The 23,350-nt window shown below is 46.4% G+C and overlaps 1 protein-coding gene across 1 annotated transcript in view; it reads right to left on the reverse strand.

Annotated features, from left to right (window-relative positions):
* Nucleotides 1–1,698: 1,698 nt before the first annotated feature.
* LOC140418058 (uncharacterized) overlaps nucleotides 1,699–23,350 on the reverse strand; it is a 55,372-nt gene continuing 33,720 nt past the window's right edge. The window contains exon 3 of the mRNA XM_072501485.1: nucleotides 1,699–2,851. Coding sequence (XP_072357586.1) covers nucleotides 1,754–2,851 — 1,098 coding nt within the window. The 3' untranslated portion in view covers nucleotides 1,699–1,753. The remainder of the gene's footprint in view (nucleotides 2,852–23,350) is intronic.

Here is a 23,350-nt window from a genome sequence, read left to right on the forward strand (position 1 = left end):
CCTCTGGCTCCACCCACAGATTCCCCCTGGTCCCGAATGGGCCCGACTCTTTCCCCGGTTATTGATATACTTGGAGAACATCTTGGGATTTTCCCTACTTTTACCAGCCAGAACTTTCTCATATCCCTTCTTTGCTCTCCTAATTGCTTTCTTAAACTCCATCCTGCACTTTCTATACTCCACTAATACCTTTGTTGATTGCTCCCCTTGTACTTGCTAAAAGACTCTCTTTTCCTTCTCATCTTATCCTGAATGTCTCTGGCCATCCATGGTTCTCTGTGCTTGTTATTCCTTCCTATTACCCTCGAGGGAACATGTTGGGCCTATACCCTCCCCATTTCCTTTTTGAATGACCCCAGTGCTCTTCTGTAGATTTTCCCACAAGTAACTCTTGCCCTTCCATGGTCTTATTTTACTAAAATCCGCTCTCTCCCAATACACAACCTTTTTTTGCAACTTGTCCATTTTATTTTGTACCATGTTGTGGTCGCTATCACTAAAATGCTCCCCCACCAACACATCAACCACCTGCTGGCTTCATTCCCCAGAATTAGGTCCAGCTCTGCACCATCCCTTGTTGGACCCTCTACATATTGAGCTAAAAGGTTCTCCTGCATACATTTTCAGAACTCTACTCCATCTGCTTGTTAGGTGAATTGGACATTCTGAATTCTCTCTCCATGTACCTGAACAGGCGCCAGAAGGTGGCGACTCGGGGATTTTCACAGTAACGTCATTGCAGTGTTAATGTAAGCCTACTTGTGACATTAATAAAGATTATCTAAACTCTTTAACATGATGACTATTGATGACTATTCCAATTAATGTTGGGAAAGTTGAAATCACCTTAGATAATTACCCTATTATTATTATTACACACCGCCATGAATTGCGCACATATTTGCTCCTCAATTTCCCGCTGACTATCTGGGGGTCTACAATAAACACCCAGCAATGTGACTGTCCTTTTCCTCAAGTACTATGGACGAGACTGTTTGTTGGCAGTTCCAAGCTGAAGTTCTGAATTCCCAACTGTAAAATCATGCCACATCTGATTCGATCTATTTTTATATTCGAGCTAGTTTACCCTCAGACTCTATTTCCTTCCTACCTCTTTATTATATTTTTGTTCATTTTTTGCTGCTTCTTAAAATCGGTCCCACCTTTGACCGAACACAAACCTTTTCAGATTTGTGCAGCACTTTCAGTTTAATCCTTTACTTCCTTCTTTAATAATAATCTCTATTAGTGTCACAAGTAGGCTTACATTAACACTGCAATGAAGTTACGGTGAAAAGCCCCTAGTCGCCACATTCCGGCACCTGTTCAGGTCACGGAGGGAGAATTCAGAATGTCCAATTCACCTAACAAGCACATCTTTCGGGACTTGTGGGAGGAAACCGGAGCACCCGGAGGAAACCCACGCAGACACGGGGAGAGTGTGCACACATTGATGATGCATCCTTCCCAAAGAGACAAATGTATTTATATTAGACCTGCCTGTAGGGGTAGGAAAAACATTATTTACTTTGCATGATAAAATAAATGTCCTTCCATCAGCTTTTGTGGATTATTTCAGTGGAAATGTGCTCTCCCAGGCTCAATGATCATCAGCCCACTGGAAGCAAAGTCATGGCCAATCCAGCAGAAAGAAACCCTCCCACCCTCCCACTGCACCAAGTGTCAGAACCAACACGGTTCAGTCCTGGGTGTGATTAACAGCAGCAATAACAGCAGAATCCAACCCCTGTCATCACTTGTGAACTCGCTGGTGTCTCAGCAGGTCTGATGACTGACTGAATCCTTTCCCACACACTGAGCAGGTGAAGGGCCTCTCTCCAGTGTGAACTCGCTGGTGTACTCGCAGTGTGGATAACTGAGTAAATCCCTTCCCACAGTCAGAGCAGGTGAACAGCCTCTCCCCAGTGTGAACTCTCTGGTGTGTCTGCAGGCTGGATAACCGAGTGAATTCCTTCCCACACTGAGAGCAGGTGAATTGCTTCTCCCCAGTGTGAACTCGCTGGTGTCTCCGCAGGCTGGATAACCGAGAGAATGTCTGCCCACAGTCAGAGCAGGTGAATGGCCTCTCCCCAGTGTGTACTTGCTGGTGTGTCTGCAGGGTGGATAACTGAGTGAATCCCCGCCCACACACAGAGCAGGTGAACAGCCTCTCCCCAGTGTGAACTCGCTGATGTTTCCGCAGGGCGGATGAATCATTGAATCGTTTCCCACATTGAGAGCAACTAAATGGCTTTTCCCCAGTGTGAATTCGCTGGTGTGTTTGCAGGTGGGATAGTCGAGAGAATTCCTTTCCACAGTCAGAGCAGGTGAATGGCCTCTCCCCGGTGTGAAGTCGGTGGTGTGTCTGCAGATTGAATAAGTGAGTGAATCCCTTCCCACACTGAGAGCAGGTGAATGGCCTCTCCCCAGTGTGAACTCGCTGATGTCTCCGCATGCTGGATAAGTGAGTGAATCTCTTCCCACACTGAGAGCAGGTGAACGGTGTCTCCCCTGTGTGAACTCGCTGGTGTGACTTCAGGCTGGATAACCGAGTGAATCTTTTCCCACACTCAGAGCAGGTGAATGGCGTCACCCCAGTGTGAACTCGATGGTGTGAGTTCAGGCTGGATAACTGAGTGAATCTCTTCCCAAACTGAGAACAGGTAAACGGTTTCTCCCCAGTGTTACACCGCTGATGTCTCTGCAGGTTGGATAACTGAATGAATCCCTTTCCACACTGAGAGCAGGTGAACGGCCTCTCCCCACTGTGAATGCGTCTATGAGCTTCGAGCTTTGATGGGGCCCTGAATCCCTTCCCACAGTCCCCACATTTCCACGGTTTCTCCATGTTTTGGGTATCCTCGTGTCTCTCCAGGTCGGACAATCAGTTGAAACAGAACACGTGTACGGTCTCTCCCCGCTGTGAATGGTGTGATGTTTTTTCAGGCTGTGTAACTGGTTAAAGCTCTTTCCACAGTCAATGCTCTGGAACACTCTCACTCGGGTGTGTGTGTCTCGGTGCTTTTCCAGTCACACTGATGGTTAAAATCTTTTGAAGCTGACAAATCAGGGAAGCATTTCTCTTTCCAGATTCAAAGGCCAATGATATTCAGGACCTAATGAACCGAGTGACTCGGTCAGATCTTGATGTGATGTTTGGTTTGAGATTTCTTTCTGTAAATCCTCACTGTTGAATATTCTGGACAAGGAGTTAACAAAAGACATCACTGTCAGTGCAGGATAGAAATTCAAAACAGACAATTCTAGTTTCTCTGGAACATTCTTTCCTCTCTCATCCCCCACAAGCTGTAACTCTCCATCCCACGCACTCTCCCTCCATTCTCACTCTGCTGTATCTAATATTCACCCTCCCAATTCTCCTGAAGGTGCTGATTCAGGCTGATTGACAGATCCATGCTCACTGCTTCCTGTCAGATCTCCGGTGGCTGTATGTTGGAGAAGGTCACACACTACGTCGCACCATCAGGATGGTTGTTTTTTTTCGTCCTTTTTGCCCAATTCCCGGGGAATTTATGTGAACAAACTTGGGTCAAGCTGAAGGTTCAGTGAACACGTCGACAAAACCATGCTGAAAATTTAAAAAAGTCTGATGGGAAGGAAGTTACGAGAGGAAACCCTTCGACGGATTTGGTGAGTGCGTGTGGCTCACCAGGAGGGAGGTTGGTGGAGTTGACTCCAGTGGGTGCAGCCGTTCCTATCACGAGGGATATGCTGGTGGGGGCACTGGCCTCGGAGTTTGAGAAGCAGGTTGGGAAGTACTTTGAGAAACAAGGGCAAGCTCTGCTAGCATCTCTAATGGAAAGGATCCTTTTACTTGCGGGATCGGAGGAGGGTAACACATCTGGAATCTATGGGCGGATCCTTTCAGAAGAAGTAAGCTCAGTGGATGGAGTGAAAGTGAAGTGGGAGGAGGATGTGGGGCCTGTAGGAGATGATGGGGTGTGGAGTGAAGTCCTTGGCAGGGTGAACTCCACGTCCTTGTGTGCGAGACTGGGCTTGGTCCAGCTCAAGGTAGTGTTTAGGGGACACCTAACCAAGGAGAGGATGAGCAGTTTTTCCCCGGATGTGGACAATAGGTGTGAGCGGTGTTCCAGAGGTCCGGCCGGCCAACCACACACACATGTCCTGGTCCTGTCCCAAACTAGTGAGCTTTCAGGTCTCCTTCTTCAGTACCATGTCGGCGATTATCAATATCGAACTGGAGCCCTGCCCTTTGGTTGCCATATTTGGGGTGTCGGACTCGCTGGGGCTGCAGACGGGAGAGCGGAGGCCGATGTTCTTGCCTTCCCCTCGTTGATCACCCAGAGGTGAGTCCTGCTCGGTGGAGGTCTCCAACCCCACCAAGTGCCCCAGCATGGTGTGGGGATCTAATGGAATTTTTATACTGAAAAGGTTAAATACACCGTGAGGGGATCAGTCCAGAGTTTTACTCAAGGTAGTGGCCTTCTATTACTTACTTCAAGGAGCTGGTCACTATCAGTTGCTGTGGCGGGGGGTGGGGGGGGAGATTGGGAGGTGGGGGGGATTGGGAGGTGGGGGGGTGGAGTTGTCTTGTGTCGGATTGTGTTTTGTTTCTTTTTTTCTTGGTAGATGTTTTGGGGTTTTATAAAAATTTGTATGTTCTATAAGAATTTGTAAAACTGAAAAACTTTATTTTTAAAGCAAAGATGATGAATAATTTCTAACTGAAATTGGATGGGCAATGCAGGGTCGCAGAATGTGACCCACTCGACACTGACAGAATTGCTCAACAGAGTGGGCATCGACTTGAAACGTCCAATGGACTCCTCGTCTTCTGTTATAAATCTGACTGGAAATATATAACGTAGCTACAGGACTATATTACAAAACCAGAATAATCAATGTACTTTATTCCAGAACAATCAATAATATATCTAATCTGTGCAATAAAACAACACCAGACATCTCTCTGTCCTCATAGAATCAGAGTTTTACAGCAGAACAAGAAGCCCTCCAGCCCATCATTTCAGCATCAGCTATCTAGTACCTATCTATTCTCATCCCATTTCCCACCACTTGATCCACAGCCTTGTATGCTTTGGCCGATCAAATGCTCCCTGCTCTTATATTCTATACCTCAGCCAATAGAAGCATGAATCCCATAACCCGATGGATTGAATGGCCTAATTCTGCTCCTATGACCTATACTCTTATATCCCCTCGTGACCACCTTATCTACCTGTCTTCCTGTCTTCAGGGACCTATGGACATGCATACCAAGGTCCCTCTGGTCCTCTGTACTTCCTAGGGTCCAACCATTCATTGTATATTCTCTTGCCTTGTTAATCCTCCCAAAATTCATGACCTCACACTTTTCAGAGTTAAATTCCATTTGCCACTGTTCTGTCCATCTAACCAGTCCGTCCACATCATCCTGTAATCTAAGGCTTTCCTCCTCACTATTTCCCACACCACCAATTTCTGTGTCATCTGCAAACATACTTACTTCCTACATTCACACCCGATCATTAATGTACACCACAAACAACAAGGGACCCAGTACTGATCCCATCGGAATATCACTGGACACAGACTTCCAGTGACAAAGACAATCTTCGACCATCACCCTCTGCCTCCTGCCAGAAAGCCAATTTTGGATTCAATTTGACAAATTGCCCTGTATCCCCAGGGCTTTTATCTTCCTCACTAGTCTTCCGTGTCAGGCTTTATCAAAAGCTCACAGAAGTCCACTTATACTGCATTAACTGTACAGCCTTCATCACCTAGTCACCTCCTCAAAAAATTCAGATCAAATTTGAAAGACCCGATCTCCCCCTGACAAAACCATATTGACTATCCTTGATCAATTCTGCCCCACAGAGTTTTTTTCCAATAGTTAACGACCACTGATGTCTGACCAAAATCCAAATCGAAACAAAATCCTACCAACTCTCCTCGCCTGAGACAATTCACACCTCTTTAACCTGTGATTCTCCCTCTCCCCAGTTGTTCCGTCTGGACCTGCAGACTTAATTACCTGCAAAAACTTGTATTCAAAGCATCATATTGCAGCTTAGACTTTGTCTATATATATGTTTCTGGAACCCACCTCTTCATTCACCTGAGGAAGGAGCAGTGCTCCGAAAGCTAGTGATTTGAAACAAACCTGTTGGACTTTAACCTGGTATTGTAAGACTTCTTACTGTGCTCACCCCAGTCCAACGCCGGCATCTCCACACACTGAAGTTAGACTCACTGGTCTGTAATTTCCTGGTATTTTCTTACTTCACTTGAATAATGGTACTACATTATCTCTCCTCCTGTCCTCTAGCTCCGCTCCTGTGACCACAGAAGATTTGAAATTGTCAGATCCTCTTCAATCTCCTCCCTTGCCTCCCATGGAGGCCTGGGGATTTAAATAAGTCAACAATTGAAGGTCAGGGGTGGCACGGTGACAATGGATCGCATGGCTGCCTCACAGCGCTGAGGTCCCAGGTTCGATCCTGGCCTCAGGTCACTATACGTGTGGGGTTTGCACATTCTCCCCATGTCTGCGTGGGTCTCACCCCCACAGCCCAAAGATATGCAGGGTAGGTGAATTGGCCATGCCAAATTGGAATAAAGAAATAATTGGATACTTTAAATTTATTTTTTTTAAAAAGCAATTGAAGGTCAGAATTTGAAAAGAAATGGAAAGGGGGAGAAAAGAAAGTGTTTTACTCCCAGATGTTGGAGACAGGAGGAAGTTTCAGTCTGTGTGAAAATCGATATTCACTCAGACAGAGGAGCAGCAGCTTTGCTGGGCAGACCAGTGGAGGAAGCTCCGTGCAGCCATTGACACAAAGACACAAACACTGATCTGCTGCAGGCCCAGCGTATTTCCGGTCGTCCCCAGTTTTCCATTGTTCCTGTAGCCAATAGGGGGTGGATACGGGCCCCACGTGGGGGTGGGCGGGGCTTTCACCGCCGGACACACTGTGCTGATTTCCAATCTGCAGCATTTTGTTTGTCCGAAACTGACTGCGAATGCCCCTCCATTCCTGTGACGTCACAATGCAATCCTGTACGAATCACTCTGAATAGAAATCACTCTGAAGCTCAAAATGTCACTTCCATCCTTTAGACGTCACAGTGGATCACTTGTCCAATAGGAATAACTGTGAGGCTCAAAATGTCACTTCCGCATTGTGACGTCACAGTGGAGCCCTGCCGCAATCAGCCAATAGGAATCTGTCTGCTCCATAGACTGGGGACTGGAACAGGAAGAAGCACACGGGAAGTTAAAACAAGCATTGACTTCTGCACCCGGCCTCGGTCCACCAGACCAGAGAAAGCCGATCCATATACATTACAGGAACGAAGGTGAGTTCCATGCCGCAGTAGTGACCGAAGTCCACGGGGACAGGCGAAGACCAGTGGCATATTACTCAACAAGACGGGCTTGTCTCGCTGCGTGGCAGTTCTGGACTGCGCAGCATGGGCGGTCAGGGTCAGCGAACCTACAGTAATGAGCGGCGATATCATCTTACACACCAGGCATACCATTGTAGAAATGTTGAACAACAGTAAGCTCAGATCAGTCTCAAACCTACAACAGGCCCACTGGGAAACAGTCTTAATTCCTAATGATGTGGAGATGCCGGTGTTGGACTGGGGTGGGCACAGTAAGACGTCTTACAACCCCTGGTTAAAGTCCAACTAGCTTTCGGAGCTCAGCTCCTTCCTCAGGTGAAAGTTCACCTTCAGCTGAGGAAAATTCAGCTCCTTCACCTGAGGAAGGAGCTGTGCTCCGAAAGCTGGTGATTTGAAACAAATATGTTGGACTTTAACCTGATGTTGTAAGACTACTTACTTAATTCCTAATGATAGATCAGTGGTCATCATAAAGGACACCGGGGAAAACCCTGCAGAAGGAATCATATACACAGGAGAGTCCTATGTATACTCTGAGATAGTTGAGGAGGTAAGTGGTATGATAGTAGAAGAAGACCCTCTAGAAACCCCAGAACTCACCTGGATGCAGATGGAATGAGAAAATATGTCAATGGTCCCCACGAACCGGATGGGCATTAGTAGATGACAAATTAAGAAAAGTCCTCTTGGGAAGGCTGGAAGAAGCACTGTCAGCAGAGGTGGCTGAATTGATGGCTTTCACTCAGGCCCTGATCATGGCCAAGGGGAAGACGGTGAACATATACACAGATAATAGGTATGCCTTCAGGGTCGTGCACAACTATATGATGGCATGGGAAAGGAGAGGCTTTGTCACTTCTGGAGGAGATAGGATAAAACAACAACAATGTATAGAAGCCTTATTAGAAGCCACAAAGTTACCGTGACAGGTAGCAGTGATAAACATTAAGGCCCACCAGAAGGCAGAGACACCCCAACAAAAAAGTAATGAAGCAACAGACAAGGCGGCCCAAATTGCCCTGGAACACGACATTCCCGTCATAAGTGCCCAGGTCGATGATGTCAGTGTTGAATAATTACACAAACACATATCAAGGGAAGAAAAGGAGGAATGGGATAAAAAAAAAGGGGGGAAGCCAGATAAGAAAGGGATCTTGAGGAAGAATGGAAGGGTAATTGCCCCTGCCTGCGTCAGGCAGACCCTCCTTGAATTACACCATAGTATGGACCAGGCAGGAAGAGAGGCCATGATACACTTATCGGAAAGGAATGGTGGTGGCCAGGAATGGGGAGAGATATAGCTAAGCACTGTCAGAGATGCATCCCATGTGCGCAGTACAACCTGGGGCGCCCCGTAAAGATCTGGCTGGCACATCAGCCGAGACCAAAGGGACCCTGGGAGAATCTCCAAATTGACTTTACCGGATCACAACCCCCGAGCCAGGGAGAACGATACTGCCTAGTAATAATTGACCAATTTACCAGATGGGTGGAGGCATTCCAAACCCGCGACTGCACAGCCAAAACCGTGGCACGAATATTAGACAAGGATGTGATTCCTCGCTGGGGGATACCCTTGCAACTAGATTTGGACCAAGGAACACACTTTACTGGAACAGTAATGAAGAAAACATGTGAGTCGATGGGGATCGAACAAAAATTCCACATCCCTGACCATCCCCAAAGCTCAGGAATGGTAGAGCAGATGAATAGGACCCTAAAAACTGCCCTGACAAAGGCTCTAGGGGAGAATCGGCAGCAATGGGTAGATGTGCTGCTCATTGTCCTAATGAAGTTAAAAGCGAGCCCAAACCGAACAACTGGATTATCATCCTATGAGGTGACGACGGGATGAGCTATGCAACTGTGCAGGGGATAATAACGGGGAGAAGAAATAGTCCGATAAGGGACAGGACGCGTAGCTACATATTAGAGCTCAGTAATCAGTTAAAGGAAACGCGGCAGCCAGTGTGGACTGGGCAGGAGACAAAGGAGAAAAATCTGGACTTATTTTGGACCACATTCCCTGATGTCCCTACAGCAGAGACGAAGGTGATGGTAAAGGTGCTACCTGGAAAGCCTGGATTCGCCCCCGATGGACAGGACCGTATCAAGTCCTGATCAGTGGGGATACCTGTGTATGTGCGAACATAAAGGGTATGGGACGATGGAAACATTGGGCACAATTAAAAGTATACCGAGAGTAAAAATATGTATTTATGTTCAAATCAGGTAACTCCACACAACCAAAATTCCGAAGAACTGCAGAAGACCCATGATGTTTGCTGTAAGAATGATAATATGTTTGATGGTAGTAACCGGGAGTAGACTCCCAACGCAGAATTAACAGGACTTGCATGTAAATACCTACTTGTACATGTCATGTTTATATGCGAAAGGCATAGATGTCTCTAGCTGTTGGGTGTGTGCCCATGTGCCAATCCATGCAAAAGGGGGAATACCCCTGAGATCAGTGCCCTTTAATATAACGGAGGTGGCAGCGTGAATAATTAAGCAGAACGAGACGCGGGGGAAATCGATGGACGATATCGCGGGGATAGATATATACGCCATACATCTAGAACAATGGAAGAAGGCAGGGTACCATCTCAGGGGTGTTCACCGGGTTTTACCAACCCCGGTATAATTTCACCCAAGCTCCACCATGGTTCGCAATCACTGATATGAGGTGGACTAATGAGGTGTTATGTCTGCAAAGAACCCCAACGGGATGGCCCGGGGTGATTAGCGTGGGACACAGCACATGCCGATGGACATATGACATCTCCAAGGGATATGCATAGCTGAAAGAGTTGCCCAATAACACATACCCAGGGGCAAGAGAGTGGATCTGGGTAGTGACAATGGGAACTAATCCGATGCGATACACAGCATATAACGGTACATTATAATGTCCACTTTATTTGTGGACACAAAGCTTACCCATGGCTCCCAGTAAGTGGACAGGATCCTGCTACTTAGGATATGTTGTTCCCTATGTACACCACATACGGACCCTGAGAGAGAACCCAGGCCTTACAAAAAAGAGATAACCGAGACACAGCGATACTTTGGAATTTTACTCTTTCCCCCCCCCCCCCCCCCCCTCCCACCACCACCACCACCACCATAGGAGTGGCCTTTGCCATAAAAGAACTACGAACGGTCGCTAAAATTCTGGAAGAAGTGGCAAACGATACTACCGAGGCACTGATCGAGATAAGCACCGAAATGGTAGCAATAAGGACAGTGACACTGCAAAACCGAATGGCCCTAAATTACCTCCTGCTTAGTGAGGGTGGAACTTGTACCAGAATTGGCTCCGAATGTTGTACCTATATTCCTGACAGCTCGGAGAACATCACTAACCTTGCGGATCATATCCACCAGGAGGTTAAAAAGTTACATGAATCACCGGGGAATGGATGGTTAGATTGGTTACCGGGAGGATCCTGGTGATCATACCTGACACATGGGCGAGTCATAATCCTTGTAATATGTTGTTTAATTATTGGATGTTTTAATACTTGCTGTAAAGTCATGGTGGCTCAGATGATGCCTGTTGCTAGCGCAGTGACAGACGATGAGACTGGAACATTGAACCCTTTGATATGTGCACCTGGCAACAACAAGGATGACAGAAATATCGAGCAATGTGCGGAGGACTCCATGTGAAGGGTAGTTGATGAGCTACAGGTAAGGTGTAGATACGGAACATCTGTGAAGCCGCATGCCCCAAAGGCCGTATAATACACACCCTGTCACCTTCGAAAGTATGAACACTGAATTCTGCTGAACACAAACTTTGATGAAAACAAGTGTCCCCTGACCAGGTGCATCCTGTGTATGTAACTGACCCATTGCTCCACAACCACAGGAGCGAGTGACCAAACTCAAAATAGCAACCAAAAGAGGAAGAGGCCCTCTTTGTGCATCACTACCTGAGACACCATGACCAATATGTCATCACAAATGTAAAGAGCTGATTGGAACAATGTAACCTGTTGTTGAAAACTCACCACTATTCTTAGAAGTCCCCCTATACCAAAAAGGGCCGACATTCTAAATAGTGAACAGGGATTCGGTGGGTGCTATTCAGGTCAAACTATATTTTCAAGTTATCCCCCGGTATAACCCATACCTTCACTGAAGATTTCATTTACTTACCACTTAGTAGTATCGATCCTGGGTCCCGCATTGTAAAGTAAGTAAAGTAGACTTTGGAATAACCACTATTTCAGATTAAAACTTTTAAGTTATTTTATGATTATATATTTTTTCTTTTAAAAGATGCAATCACTGTCTTTACAGAAAAGTAAAAAGATCTTGCTTCTGGATCCTTCTGGTTGGTTGAAGGGACCTTCAGGCCCAACTTGACAATCAATCTTTTCAAAATCTGGTCTTCTTTAGATGTATTCGCTGGTTAGCTCGGTTGAACAAAGAACAAAGAAATATACAGCACAGGATCAGGCCCTTCGGCCCTCCAAGCCCGTGCCGACCATGCTGCCCGACTAAACTACAATCTTCTACACTTCCTGGGTCCATATCCTTCTATTCCCATCCTATTCATATAATTGTCAAGATGCCCCTTAAATGTCCCTATCGTCCCTGCTTCCACTACCTCCTCCGGTAGCGAGTTCCAGGCACCCACTACCCTCTGCGTAAAAAACTTGCCTCGTACATCTACTCTAAACCTTGCCCCTCTCACCTTAAACCTATGCCCCCTAGTAATTGACCCCTCTACCCTGGGGAAAAGCCTCTGACTATCCACTCTGTCTATGCCCCTCATAATTTTGTATACCTCTATCAGGTCTCCCCTCAACCTCCTGCGTTCCAGTGAGAACAAACCGAGTTTATTCAACCGCTCCTCATAGCTAATGCCCTCCATACCAGGCAACATTCTGGTAAATCTCTTCTGCACCCTCTCTAAAGCCTCCACATCCTTCTGGTAGTGTGGCGACCAGAATTGAACACTATACTCCAAGTGTGGCCTAACTAAGGTTCTATACAGCTGCAACATGACTTGCCAATTCTTATACTCAATGCCCCGGCCAATGAAGGCAAGCATGCCGTATGCCTTCTTGACTACCTTCTCCACCTGTGTTGCCCCTTTCAATGACCTGTGGACCTGTACTCCTAGATCTCTTTGACTTTCAATACTCTTGAGGGTTCTACCATTCACTGTATATTCCCTACCTGCATTAGACCTTCCAAAATGCACTACCTCACATTTGTCCGAATTAAACTCCATCTGCCATCTCTCCGCCCAAGTCTCCAGACAATCTAAATCCTGCTGTATCCTCCGACAGTCCTCATCGCTAACCGCAATTCCACCAACCTTTGTGTCGTCTGCAAACTTACTAATCAGACCAGTTACATTTTCCTCCAAATCATTTATATATACTACAAAGAGCAACGGTCCCAGCACTGATCCCTGTGGAACACCACTGGTCACAGCCCTCCAATTAGAAAAGCATCCCTCCATTGGTTGCTATGTCCTATCTTTCCCACGTACCGAGCTGTGAGAGCTGACTCTGCTGGCTGTCTCTGAGCTGACTCTGCCTCCTCTTTAAATTCTAGCCTTCCTTAGATGTATTAGCTGTTTTAGCTCGGCTACCTTGCTTTGTCCCATGACCGAGCTGACTGTAAGCTGACTCTGCTTGCTTCTCTTGTCCCTTCTCTCTCTCTCTCTCTCTCTTTCCCTCCCTCTGGTTCTTGTAGTTCCTGCTCTGGTCTCTGGGTTGATATATTTTTCAAACAGTTATTAAGTTTTTATGTCTTTATTGTAAAGTAACTTTTATTTCACTTGGATTGTAAAAGGTACCTTTAATCTGAATTTTTCTAACACACGACTAAGTATTCATTTTGGGCATGGCCTCAGCCCTCAGATCTGATTACATCGTCTTTTGTGATGTTCAAAGTTCCTTTGTGATGTTCAAAGTTCCTTTGTGATATTCAAAATGCTTTGATTTCAAGAGGGGTGTGAATCTTGGTCCCTGTCATTTCTATAGTTTTATTTTCCAATTGTGTCCCCATAATTTTCATAATTTTCACTTTGATTTTAGCTTTAAATTATGTTTCTCGTAGACTGATAGTCTCCAATTTTCTTTAATTTACCTGATATTAGCAACATTTCACACGGTATTGTCACCAAATTCAACTGAATCTCATCCTTTCCTTTCCAGCTGCTTACTAAGATAGTTAATTTCAAGAAGGTGTGAAACATTGCTTTTAGCTGTATGCTAAAAATCCACTTGGTTATAACTTGAAAGGTTTACATTTATCACCTAACTCAAGTGAAACTCTCATCCATGCTTTTCCAGATGCTTACAAAAATCCTGTCTGTTTGCTAAGTCTGTTTGGAAGAAGGAATCTGCATTTTATAATCCTGCTCTTTGCAGCTGCTATTAACCATTCGTGGGGTCTTTCCCTGCATCCTCTCATGTTTCTTAAATCAGATATTGTCAGACTTCCATGTTTCAAATGACACATCTTTCCACATTATCAATTACAAACCTAATGTGTAAGGACCTGATTGGAGAAATGTGATCTGAATGTGTAAATAGGGGAATCGATTGGCTACATGTAAATGAGTACACAAACTAATTCCGCTTTTTGAAACTGTATATTAAACCAGCGTAAGCCCTGGCTCGAACGGGAAGATGTTTCCACGGGTTCTGGGACTCTTCTCCCAGAGCTCTGTAACAATACATTGCTTCTCTTGCTCACCAGAAAGGTCTATTCGTGAATATTTTCACCCAACAGATTTCCAGTCATAACGTCGTTGTGGCACAGAAGGACAACTCGAGTTGATGTCGACCAATTCTGTCAGTCTGGAGTGGGTCCCATTCTGTAACCCTGCAGCATCCATCCAATTTCAGTTAGAAATTATTGATCAGCTCTGCTTGAGGTCCCTCACTGGCAGCAAGTTCAAGATCGTGATCAATCACAGCCCCCTGTATCTTAACCATCTGAAACAATCCTGTACATTAAACACAATTTTAGTCCAGTTACATATTTCCGTTAGGCTGGCAGCCTGCTCAAATATTTTCAGATGTCTGTGTCCTGGACAGGAAGCAGTGAGCATGGATCTGTCAATCAGCCTGAATCAGCACCTTCAGGAGAATTGGGAGGGTGAATATTAGACACAGCAGAGTGAGAATGGAGGGAGAGTGTGTGGGATGGAGATTTACACCTTTTGGGGAATGAGAGAGGAAAGAATATTCCAGAGAAACTAGATTTGTCTGTTCTGAATTTCTAGCATGTACTGACAGTGATGACATTTGTAAATTCCTTTACAGGATATTAGAAGAGGAAGAATTCCAGACAGCAATCTTAAACCAAACCTCACGTCTCGATCTGACTGAGTCACTCAATTCACCGGGACTTGAATATCATCGGCCTTTGAATCGAGGATAAAGGTTTATCTTCTTTCTGCTTCAGAAAGTTTTAAACAAGTGTGACTGGACCATGGAGAAACGGTGGCAATGTGGGGACTGTGGGAAGGGATTCAGATTCCCATCTGTACTGGAAACTCATCGGCGCAGTCACACTGGAGAGAGGCCTTTCACCTGCTCCACATGTGGGAAGGGATTTGCTCTGTTATCCAACCTGCACACACACCAGTCAGTCCACGTCAGGGAGAAGCCATTCACCTGCCCCATGTGTGGGAAGGGATTTGCTCTGTTATCCAACCTACACAGGCACCAGCCAGTCCACGACACGGAGAGGCTATTCACCTGCTCCACGTGCGGAAAGGAGTTCAGTTATTCATCCCAACTGCTGACACACCAACAAATTCACACTGAGGAGAGACCGTTTAGCTGCTCTCACTGCACAAAGAGGTTTCGAACCTCAGCCTATTTGCTGACGCACCAGCGAATTCACACTGGGGAGAGGCCATTCACCTGCTCTGATTGTGGGACAGGATTCACTCGGTTATCCAACCTGCAGGCACATCAGCGAGTTCACACTGGGGAGAGGCCATTCACCTGCTCTCAGTGTGGGACAGCATTCACTCAGTTATCCCACCTACAGGTACACCAGCGAATTCACACTGGGGAGAAGCCTTCACCTGCAGTGTGTGTGGAAAGGAATTCATTCAGTTACACAACCTGCAGGCACACCAGCGAGTTCACACTGGGGAGAGGCCATTCACCTGCTCTCAGTGTGGGATAGGATTCACTCAGTTATCCCACCTGCAGGCACACCAACAAATTCACACCGGGGAGAGGCCGTTCCCCTGTACTGTGTGTGGAAAGGAATTCACTAAGGTACCCAATCTGCAGGCACACCAGCGAGTTCACACTGGGAAGAGGCCATTCACCTGCTCGGTCTGTGGGAAGGGATTCGCTCAGTTAGCCACGTTGCAGGCACACCAGTGTCTTCATACCGGGGAGAGGCCATTCAGCTGCACCGTGTGTGAGAAAGGATTCACTCGGTCAACATACCTGGTGAGGCACCAGCAAGTTCATGAGTGATGACAGGGGTTGGATTCTGCTGTAAGCACAACTGCGCCTATACTTCCTCAGGCAACTAAGGAAATTCGGCACTTCCACATTGACTCTTACCAACTTTTAACAGATGGACTATAGAAAGCATCTTATCTGATTGCATCACAGCCTGGCCTGGCAACTGCTCGGTCCAAGACTGCAAGAAACTTCAGAGAGTCGTGAACACCACCCAGTCCATCTCACAAACCCGCCTCCCATCCATTGACTGTCAACACCTCCCGCTGCCTTGGGAATCCTTCTAAATTTCTGTCTCGACGTGTATATACAAGTTTTGTAAATGTTATGTTTTTTGCATTTGTGACTCGGGCTGGTATGGATGGGTTCTTCCCTGAGGTTGAGGACAGATGTGAGAGGTACAGGAGGGGGCCTGTCAATCATGTTCACATGTTTTGGGTGTGCCCGAAGTTGGGGGATTCTGGCCATTGATTTCCAAGGTGGGGTTTTCTGGTGTTTCGGATCTGCCAGAGCTGCTGGAGGGGAAGTGGGTCTTCACCACTATGATTGCCCGGCGGCGAATCTCACTGGGTTGGAGGTCGGTCGCCCCACCGAAGGTATCGGCATGGTTGGGGGATTTGGCGGAATTTCTGTAGTTGGAGAAGGGTTCTCCGAGGGTGAAGAGGGTTCTGCGTAAGACGGAGGGTCTTTCTGTCTCTATTTAGGATCTGTTTGTCGCCCGGTGGGGGAGGGGAGGGTGGGGGGGGGGGGGGGGGGGGTCAGTTGGGAAAGGGATGTTGGGGTAGTTTAGGAAGAAAAAGGGGGAAAATGAGAAACTGTTTGAAAGCCAACGGTATTTGGTTGTTGTTTGTTTGTATAATTGATTGTATTTGGTATAAAATACATATATTAAAAACACAAACTATAAGTCTAATGATCTCCATTGTTGGTGAAAAAACCCATCTGGTTTACTAATGCCCTTTCGGGAAGGAAATCTGCCTCCTTACCTGGTCTGGACTACATGTGACTCCAGATCCACAACAATGTGGTTGACTCTGAAATGGCCCAGCCACAAAGCTGTAAGAATCTGCAAGGATGTTTATTCCATAGAATGGAATTCTACAGTACAGAAGGGGACCAATCGGCCCATCGAGTCTGCACCAACCGTACCCAGAACAGCTACCTCAGTCTATTCCTCTGCCATATCCCCATAACCTCACTTAACCTGTATATCTTTGGACTATGGGAGGACTCCAGAGCGATGGAGGAAACCCATGCAAACACGGGGAGAATGTGCAAACTCCACACAGACAGTCACCCAAGGCTGGAATTGAATCCGGGTTCCTGGCACTGCGAGGCAGGAGTGTTATTAAGAATGAAACCGGACTATTTGCATGCCAAACATCAAAAGCAGCAATCAACAGACAGAGCTAAACAATCCAACAACCAATGGATCAGATCTGAGCTCTGCAGTCCTGCAAGTAACTTTGAGCCACACAAATGGCAGACAATGACCACCTCCCTCATGAGAATCTAACCACCCCATTTACCCCACTATCAACATTACCATTGACCAGAAACTGAACTGGACTAGCCATATAAATACTGTGGCTACAAGAATGGGTCAGAGGCTGGGAATCCTGTTGTGAGTCACTCACCTCCTAACTCCTGAAAGCCTATCCATTATCCAGAGGTCAGGAGTGTGATGGATCACTCTCCAGTTACCTGGATGAGTGCATCTCCAAAATTAGAGAATCACACACACTTCATGTGTCAAAAATAAAATCTCATCTCTCTCTCTGGCTCCTTTGCCAATTACATTGGAGGGACTCACTTTCTGATAAAAGAGTCTGCCAGGGATGGCACAGTGGTGCAGTGGTTAGCACCACTGCCTCGTGGCGCTGAGGCCCCGGGTTCAATCCCAGCCCCAGGTCACTGACCGTGTGGAGTTTGCACATTCTCCCCGTGTCTGCGTGGGTCTCACCCCCACAACCCAAAGATGTGCAGGATTGATGGATTGGCTCTGCTAAATTGCCCCTTAATTGGATAAAACATAATTCGCTACTCTAAATTTATTTTTAAAAAGAGCCTGTCAACCCCTCTCACCCACTTTCCCGCAAGTGCATCAATCTAATCATGAAAAGTCCGAAAAATCAACATTTTTATAATAAATATTAATTAATGAAACAAACAAGATGATAAAGACAGAATGACTTGAGGATCAAAGACAACCAAAGTAAAAGGATGTTCACAATGTTCAGGATCCAAATTGTTTCTCTTTGTACCCTGTTCCCATGACTCCTTGCTTTGTACATGAGAACTGAACCCTGTGGGTCACGATACCATAACCCCCCCACATCGTCCCAAACCTCATGCCCTGATTGGTAGAGCCCCATTTCCAGTCTATCCTCCAGCACCTTCCTGTCTCTGTTGGTGAGGTGCCCATGGTAATGTGATAGGAGGATGTATTCGATCTATAATCAATAGGGAGTGTGTGGGGAACAGTGATTTATAATTTGAGAGGGAAAAGTATGTTCTCTGATGACTAGAATTGTCAGTTCTGGATTTCTACCCTTTACTTACAACAATGTCCTTTGTAATCACCTTTCCCAGGCGATGAGCAGAGAGGCTTTGCAGACAGGAAACACAAATCAAACATCCTTATTCTGAGCTGTGTCAGAGAAGGAATCATGGAATTTACAGTGCAGAAGGAGGCCATTTGGCCCATCGAGTGCACTGGCTCTTGGAAGGAGACCCTACTTAAGCCCATGCCTCCACCTTACCCCCGTAACCCAGTAACCCCAGCTAATCTTTTTTGGACACTAAGGGCAATTTATCACAACCAATCCACCTAACCTGCACATCTTTGGACTGTGGGAGGAAACTGGAGCACCCGATGGAAACCCACGCAGACATGGGGAGAACGTGCAGGCTCCACACTGACAGTGACCCAAGCCGGGAATTGAACCTGGAGCTGTGAAGTGACTGTGCTCACCACTGTGCTACCGTCCTTTTAGATTGGACACGAGACCAGTCAGTAACAAAAATAAGTACTGAAATCGAGTTCAGACAGAGATCTGCATGAACTGACACCACTTTGTTCACAGATTAACAGAGTAATCACTGTGCTTGAATCAATGTTATTCACTTTTGGAATTGAATGAAGGGTCAGATTAACTATATCACCGCCAGTATCAGATAGGTCTGTTTAATACAGAACAGGGTTAAACCCAGTGTCCAATATTAGAGGTCTCTGTGGCTGTTGGATGCCTGGTTTCACTGTACAGCTGACAAGCCCACAGCTTCAATGAACTGGTCTACCCAGGGTTTGTTTCTAAACCCTCATCACAACATATTACCTTGTTAGCTATTTATATATGGTCATCATGGTCAGACAGATAACACAAAGCTCAACCAGAAACTATGGTTCTTCTTTCTACTGATTCCAGCTCCTACAGGGAGTGACGGCATATCCAGTCCTCCGCTCTGTTACTAGGCTGTCATTGACATGGGCAATAGAGAGACAGAAGTTGCCTGAGGCTTAATGGGAAGTTGAAACTTGTAGCTCTAAATCAACTGTTTAAGATTTCTGAAAAGATAAGTAACTTTAAATAAATTCTAAACCCAGTGAACAAATTAAAGAGTCATAAGGCAAAAACTTCAGGTTTTATATCTTTTACTGCAAAAAACTAGAAGCAATAATGGATAAACAATATTTTTATTAGGAATGTATCCCTTAAACAATAAATAGACTTTGCCCTTTTACTTTTTAAAAAATTTTAGAGTACCCAATTTATTTTTTCCAATTAAGGGGCAATTTAGCATTACCAGTTCACATACCCTGCACATCTTTGGGTTGTGGGGGTGAAACCCACGCAAACACGGGGAGAATGTGCAAACTCCATACGGACAGTAACTCAGAGCCGGGATCGAACCTGGGACCTCGGCGCCGTAAGGTAGCAGCACGAACCACTGTGCCACCGGGCTGCCACTTTGCCCCTTTACTTTAATATGGTAATGCCGGCATTGGACTGGGGTGAGCACAGTATGAAGTCTTACAACACCAGGTTAAAGTCCAACAGGTTTGTTTCGAATCACTAGCTTTCGGACCACAGCTCCTTCCTCCGTTGAATGAAGAGGTGGGTTCCAGAAACATATACATAGACAAAGTCAATGATACAAGACGTTACTTTTGAATGCGAGTCTTTGCAGGTAATTAATCTTTACAGGTCCAGACGGAGTGACTGGAGAGAGGGATAATCACAGGTTAAAGAGGTGAATTGTCTCAAGCCAGGACAATTGGTAGAATTTCGCAAGCCCAGGCCAGATGGTGGTGGTGGGGGGGGGGGGGGGGGTGAATGTAAGGCAACATGAATCCAAGGTCCTGGTCAAGGCCGTACTCGTGTGTGCGGAACTTGGCTATAAGTTTCTGCTTGGCATTGTCGCGCATCCTGAAGGCTGCCTTGGAGAGGCTACTCCCACTTAATAATAATAATCTTTATTTTTGTCACAAGTAGGCTTGCATTAACACCGCAATGGCGGCACAGTGGTTAGCACTGCCGCCTCATGGCACCGAGGTACCAGGTTCGATCCTGGATCTGGGTCACTGTCCATGCAGAGTTTGCACATTCTCCCCGTGTTTGCATGGGTTTCGCCCCCACAACCCAAAGATATGCAGGCCATGCTAAATTACCCTTTAATTGGAAAAAATGAATTGGGTACTTTAAAAAAAATTTTAAACCACGGCAATGAAGTTACAAGTCGCATCATTCTGGCGCCTGTTAGGGTACACTGAAGGAGAATTCAGAATGTTCAATTCACCTAATAGCACGTCTTTCAGGCATTCCAGAACAAGAGGTTCTTAGGATAAGAACTTTAGGATAAGGATAAGTCTTAGGATAAGATGGCCGGCATGGTAGCACAGTGGTTAGCACAGTTGCTTCAGATCTCCAGGGTCCCAGGTTCGATTCCGGCTTGGGTCACTGGCTGTGTGGAGTCTGTATGTTCTCCCCGTGTCTTTGTAGGTTTTGTACGGGTGCTCCATTTCCTCCCACAGTCCAAAGATGTGCAGGTTAGGTGGATTGGCCATGATAAAAGGTAGATTGGCCATGATAAATTCCCCTTAGTGTCCAAAAAGGTTAGGTGGGTTGATTGGGTTACGAGGATGGGGTGGAGGCGTGGGCTGGGCTGGGGTGCTCTTTCCAGGGGCTGGTGCCAATGTGATGGGCTGAATGTCCTCCTTCTGCACTGTAAATTCTATGATTCCACCGGGTGCTTCAGTTTCCTTCTACAAGCCCCGAAAGACGTGCTGTTAGATAATTTGGACATTCTGAATTCTCCGTGTGTGCTCGAAAAGGAAGTTGGGCTTTTCAGAGTAACTTCATTGCAGTGTTAATGTAAGCCTATTTGTGACAATAAAGATTATTTTAAAAAAGAGGGAGGAAAATCTGAAGAGTTGAGGAGAAGCTGCTTCTCCCAAAGGGCTGTGAATCTGTGGAATTCACTATCCCAGAGTGCGGTGGAGCTGAGACAGTGAGTAAATTTAGGAAGGAGTTAGACAGATTTTTCATCGGGTTGAATGGCCTAATTCTGCTCCTATATTTTATGACCTTATGAAAGGGGGAGACATTGATTTGCTCCCAGATGTTGCCCAGAGGAGGACGTTTTAGTCTGAAACTCATTGTCCAACCTCCACATTGTGACATTACAAAGGAGTACGTCCTCTAAATCAATAAGTCCGCTCCGAGGTGACGTCACTGCCCAGCGCGCAGACGCGGGAGCCCCGCCCCCACCCATTGTTCCCCTTCCCCCACATATCCTCGAGACAAGGTTTCCAGGCAACCGGCTGACAGTTCCGGCCGTCGGTGATCCACCCCTCCTCTAACCCGGGACTGCGCATGTCTAAGGAAAGGGGACGCTGCGCATGTGCAGGAGAGCTCACTTCCGCTGACCTTACTGCTGGGTTGTTGACCAATAGGAAGATTGGAGGACCGGAAAGATTCTGCTCCTCCACCAATCAGAGCTCACCCATTGTCTCAATGCGGAAGCTGGACATGGAGGTTTTGCCGTGCAAAGCTGTTGTTCCGCCAACCCTGGGTGAGCTTGAGCTTGAGCTTGAGCTGCACACAGACTCCTGTCTGCAACATCTGTGAGTAAAACACTTTCTTTTCTTCCTCTTTCCATTTATTGTCTCATTCTGACCTTCAATTGGTGACTTGCAGCAACTGAAGGGAAAGGAAGTGAATCCAGGGAGGGTGCAGACTCTGGAGAGCTTGGCGGTCTCTCTCTCTCTCTGGCTGTCTGAAAGACATTGACATCCTTTGCTCCCTCGGCTTGACACATTTATTTGTCTGGCGAAAATGATGGTCTGTTTCCTAATGTTCACATTTAAAGGGCTGGTTTCCCCAGGAGATGGCTGACATTAAAGGGAACAGTAAACAGGACAATCAAACCCAACCAATTACTTCCCTGTCGGAATACTCCACCAACAGCAAAGTGATGGAAGGAGTCGTTAACAGCGTTATCAAGTGGTACTTGCTCAGCAAAACCTGCTCACGGACGCTCAGTTTGGGTCCAACCAGGGTCACTCAGCTCCTGACCTCATTACAGCCTTGGTTCAAATATGGACAAAAGAGCTGAATGCCAGAGGTGAGGTGAGAGTGACTGCCCTTGGTATCAAGGCAGCATTTGACCGACTATGGCATCAAAGAGTTAAACTGAAGTTAATGGGAATCGGGGAAAACTCTCCGGTGGTTGGAGTCATACCTGGCACAAAGGAAGATGGTTGTGGTGGTTGGAGGTCAATCATCTCTGCTCCAGGTGTTCCTCAGGGCACACTCCTAGGCCCAACCATCTTTAGCTGCTTCATTAATGACCTCCCTTTCATCATAAGATGAGAAGTGGGTTTGTGGATGACTGCACAATGTTCAGCACCATTCGTGACTCCTCAGATAATGAAGCAGTCCATGTCCAAATGCAGCATGTCCTGCACAGTGTCCAGATGTTGGCTGATAAGTGGCAAGTTCCATTTGTGCTGCACCAAGTGCCAGACAATGACCATCTCCTTCAGTGGCATTAGCATCGCTGAATCCTCCACAACCAACATCCTGAGGGTTACCATTGATTAGAAACTGAACTGGACTAGCCATATTAATATGGTCGCCACCAGGGCAGGCCAAAGACTACAGTGAGTAATGCACCTCCTGACCCCCAAAGCCAGTCCACCATATACCAGGCACAAGTCAGGCGTGTAATAGAATAATCACCACTTGCCTGGTTGAGTGCAGCTCCAACAACACTCAAGATGCTGCTCTACACCATCCAGAACAAAGCAGCCTGCTTGACTGCTCCCCATTCCGAACCACCAACGAACAGTGGCAGCCGTGTATACCATCTACAATGTGCACTGCAGTAACTCACCAAGGTTCCTCCGACAGCACCTTCCAAACCCATGACCACTACTATCTAGAAGGACAAGAGCAGCCGATAACTGGGAACCCCACTACCTG

The sequence above is a fragment of the Scyliorhinus torazame genome, chromosome 5, assembly GCF_047496885.1.
Source record: "Scyliorhinus torazame isolate Kashiwa2021f chromosome 5, sScyTor2.1, whole genome shotgun sequence".
Lineage (NCBI taxonomy): Eukaryota > Metazoa > Chordata > Chondrichthyes > Carcharhiniformes > Scyliorhinidae > Scyliorhinus > Scyliorhinus torazame.